The sequence below is a fragment of the Geosmithia morbida genome, assembly GCF_012550715.1.
Source record: "Geosmithia morbida isolate 1262 chromosome Unknown scaffold_25, whole genome shotgun sequence".
In the NCBI taxonomy this organism is placed as follows: Eukaryota; Fungi; Ascomycota; class Sordariomycetes; order Hypocreales; family Bionectriaceae; genus Geosmithia; species Geosmithia morbida.
The window spans coordinates 32,233-34,942 of NW_023336212.1; the positions used below are offsets into that span (position 1 = coordinate 32,233).

The 2,710-nt window shown below is 53.1% G+C and overlaps 1 protein-coding gene across 1 annotated transcript; it reads left to right on the plus strand.

The window, feature by feature from the left end:
* Positions 1–613: 613 nt before the first annotated feature.
* GMORB2_4777 (Threonine dehydrogenase or related Zn-dependent dehydrogenase) lies at positions 614–1,884 on the plus strand (the record flags this gene model as incomplete). Its single annotated transcript, XM_035466751.1, has 2 exons — positions 614–1,527; positions 1,698–1,884. The coding sequence occupies 2 exons, from the start codon at positions 614–616 to the stop codon at positions 1,882–1,884; spliced, it is 1,101 nt and encodes a 366-aa protein (XP_035318087.1).
* Between the last annotated feature and the right edge of the window lie 826 nt (positions 1,885–2,710).

A 2,710-nucleotide genomic window follows, 5' to 3' on the forward strand; every position in this document is an offset into this window, starting at 1 on the left:
TCTACTCCATTATTCCCAGTCAGAACCTTGGACCATTTCCACATATCTAGGAAGAAGAGAAGTCCGATTGAGGTATCCCACCCTCCAAAGGGTGGAAAGAAAAGAAAGGAGAAAAAGAAAGAGAGGAGGAAAAAAAAAACTCACGATACACTAGTCCACACAGGGAAACCCGTCCTGATCGCCTGTCTCGGGGACCCCTCCTCGACACCTCGCAACCTCCTCTCCCCTCCGCTTCCAGATACCTAGACGGCCTGTCAGAAAGGCGACGGCAAGCAAGCAGATCATAACTCGGGGGAGGAGGTGGCAGAGGTGGGAGGGAAGAAAGGGTCTCTCACAACTCTTCTTTCACACATTACGAGTAATTTGACTATCGTGACCCTTCCCCCCCCCTTTCACGTATATATAAGTGACCCCCAAGGTTCTAGCTCACTTCTTCTCTAGTCCCTCTAATCCAAATCTTCTCACCCTTGTTATAGACCGTCCGAGAGTCTCAAGCTTGTGATATATATATATATGTCTTGTCTCTGTACAATATCTTGACTTCTTCTCTCTCGTCTTACCCCTTTCCCTCTACCACATATATACACAGACACACAGCACAGACACACACACGATGAATGCCCAATCTCAAACAATCAAGGCCGTGCGCTATCACGGCAAAGAGGACGTCCGTATCGAGGACATCGCCAGGGCGACCATCAAGCCGGGCCAGGTGCGCATCGCCCCCAAGTTCTGCGGCATCTGCGGCACCGACGTGCACGAGTTCACGGACGGCAACAACCTGATACCTGAGCCGGGCAGCCCCCACCCCATCACGGGCGAGACGCATCCCCTGACCCTCGGCCACGAGTTCTCCGGCTTCGTCGAGGAGGTGGGCGAGGGCGTGGCCGGCATCAGGGTGGGGGACAAGGTCTGCGTGCAGCCCATCATCTACGACGGCGACTGCCGGTCGTGTAAGCGCGGCCTGGTCAACTGCTGCGACCGCAACGGCTTCATCGGCCTGAGCGGCTGGGGTGGCGGGCTGTGCCAGTCCACGGTCGTGCCCGAGTCGTGCGTCAAGGTCCTGCCCGACGGCGTGCCGCTCCGGGTCGGCGCCCTCGTCGAGCCCCTCTCGGTCGCCTGGCACGCCGTCAAGACGTCCCCCTACCGGGAGGGCGGCTCGGCCTCGGCCCTCGTCGTCGGCGGCGGCCCCATCGGCCTCGCCGTCGTCCAGACCCTCGTCGGCCGCGGGTGCCCCAACATCATCGTCAGCGAGATGAGCGCCAAGCGTCGCGAGTTCGCCAGCCAGTTCGGCGCCCACCACGTCCTCGACCCGGCCTCGCAGGACGTCGTCGCCGAGGTCAGGAGGCTGACCGGCGGCGCCGGCGCCGACGTCGGCTTCGACGCTGCCGGCTCCCAGCACGCCATCGATACCGCCTTCGAGGCCCTCAAGGCCAGGGGGACCCTCGTCAACATTGCCGTCTGGGGGAAGAGGGCGGCCATCGACATGAACGAGATTGTCTTTCGTGAAAAGTCCTACCTCGGAGTGTAAGTCTTATTCCTCCCCGCTCCTCCTGCTGTACTCTGCCATCGTACCCACCTCCATCGGCCTGCCAGCTTTCTCTGCTTCTTCCCCTTTTTTCCTTCATCCTTCTTCCTCTTCTTCCTTCTTCCCTCTTCCTTCTCCCTTACAGAATCTCGTACTGACAATCATACAGTGCTACCTTCAGCTTGGGAGACTTCGAAGAGGTCATCGAGGCCATCGCTTCGGGTCGTATGGACCCTACCGGCATGATCACAAAGACCATCACGATGAATGATATCGTCTCCGAAGGCTTCCACACTCTCATCAATGACAAGGACTCGCATGTCAAGATTCTCGTCGACATTGATGCCAGCACATAGTATATAAGCCGGTTCAGTTCTCTTTTTCCACCTGTCTCTCCATCATCATCATCTAGACCATCATCTCACCCCCTTCTTCTTCAGTGTTCTTTCACCCTCTGCCCTGAGCTAGGAGGTTTCATATAATGAATTGAACAAAAGCAAGCGATCTGTGGATTCCGTCAGGCATATTGATTGATAGTCGATTGCATCCCATGTTTTTTCTTTCAAATATATATATATATATATAACTAAAAAAAAACTCAGCTTGAAATACTTGTTTTTCCTCTCTCCTATTTCCGTTCCTCTCATCATACCCCGGCTATCTCTTGATACTATCTCACATCACTCTAAGCCTTGACTATTCGTCTATAAAGTCGACACCGTTCGAATCATCTGGGTCGACACTGCGCCGGTCAAGACTCTGAGGGTCAAGATTGACGGGCTAGAGTACATATACCATCGAGCATAGTAAAGGAAGACATTCGGCCTCTTTAGAAGCTGACGATGCTTGCTGTACCCGGTGCCAGACGGTGTACAGACAACCGATGTATAGTGTGACTGAGGTTTCGTCGGCTCGCCTTTCCGGCCAATGGAAAAATGATGTGGTTTTCCTTTTTCGATGGGCTGTTGCATCGCCGTCTAGACTTTGCGTATACAGACGGTTAGACCAGAATGAAGAGATAAAAAAGGATCGAGATTAAAATTGAAAAATAAAAATAAAAATAAAAATAAAAATAAAAAATAAAAATTAGAGAAAAAAAGACAGAAAGAAAAAAAACATACAACAGCGGGTATTCGCTGGTCGTCACCGACCCAACTACTAATCCACCGCTCAGCGGCTTGA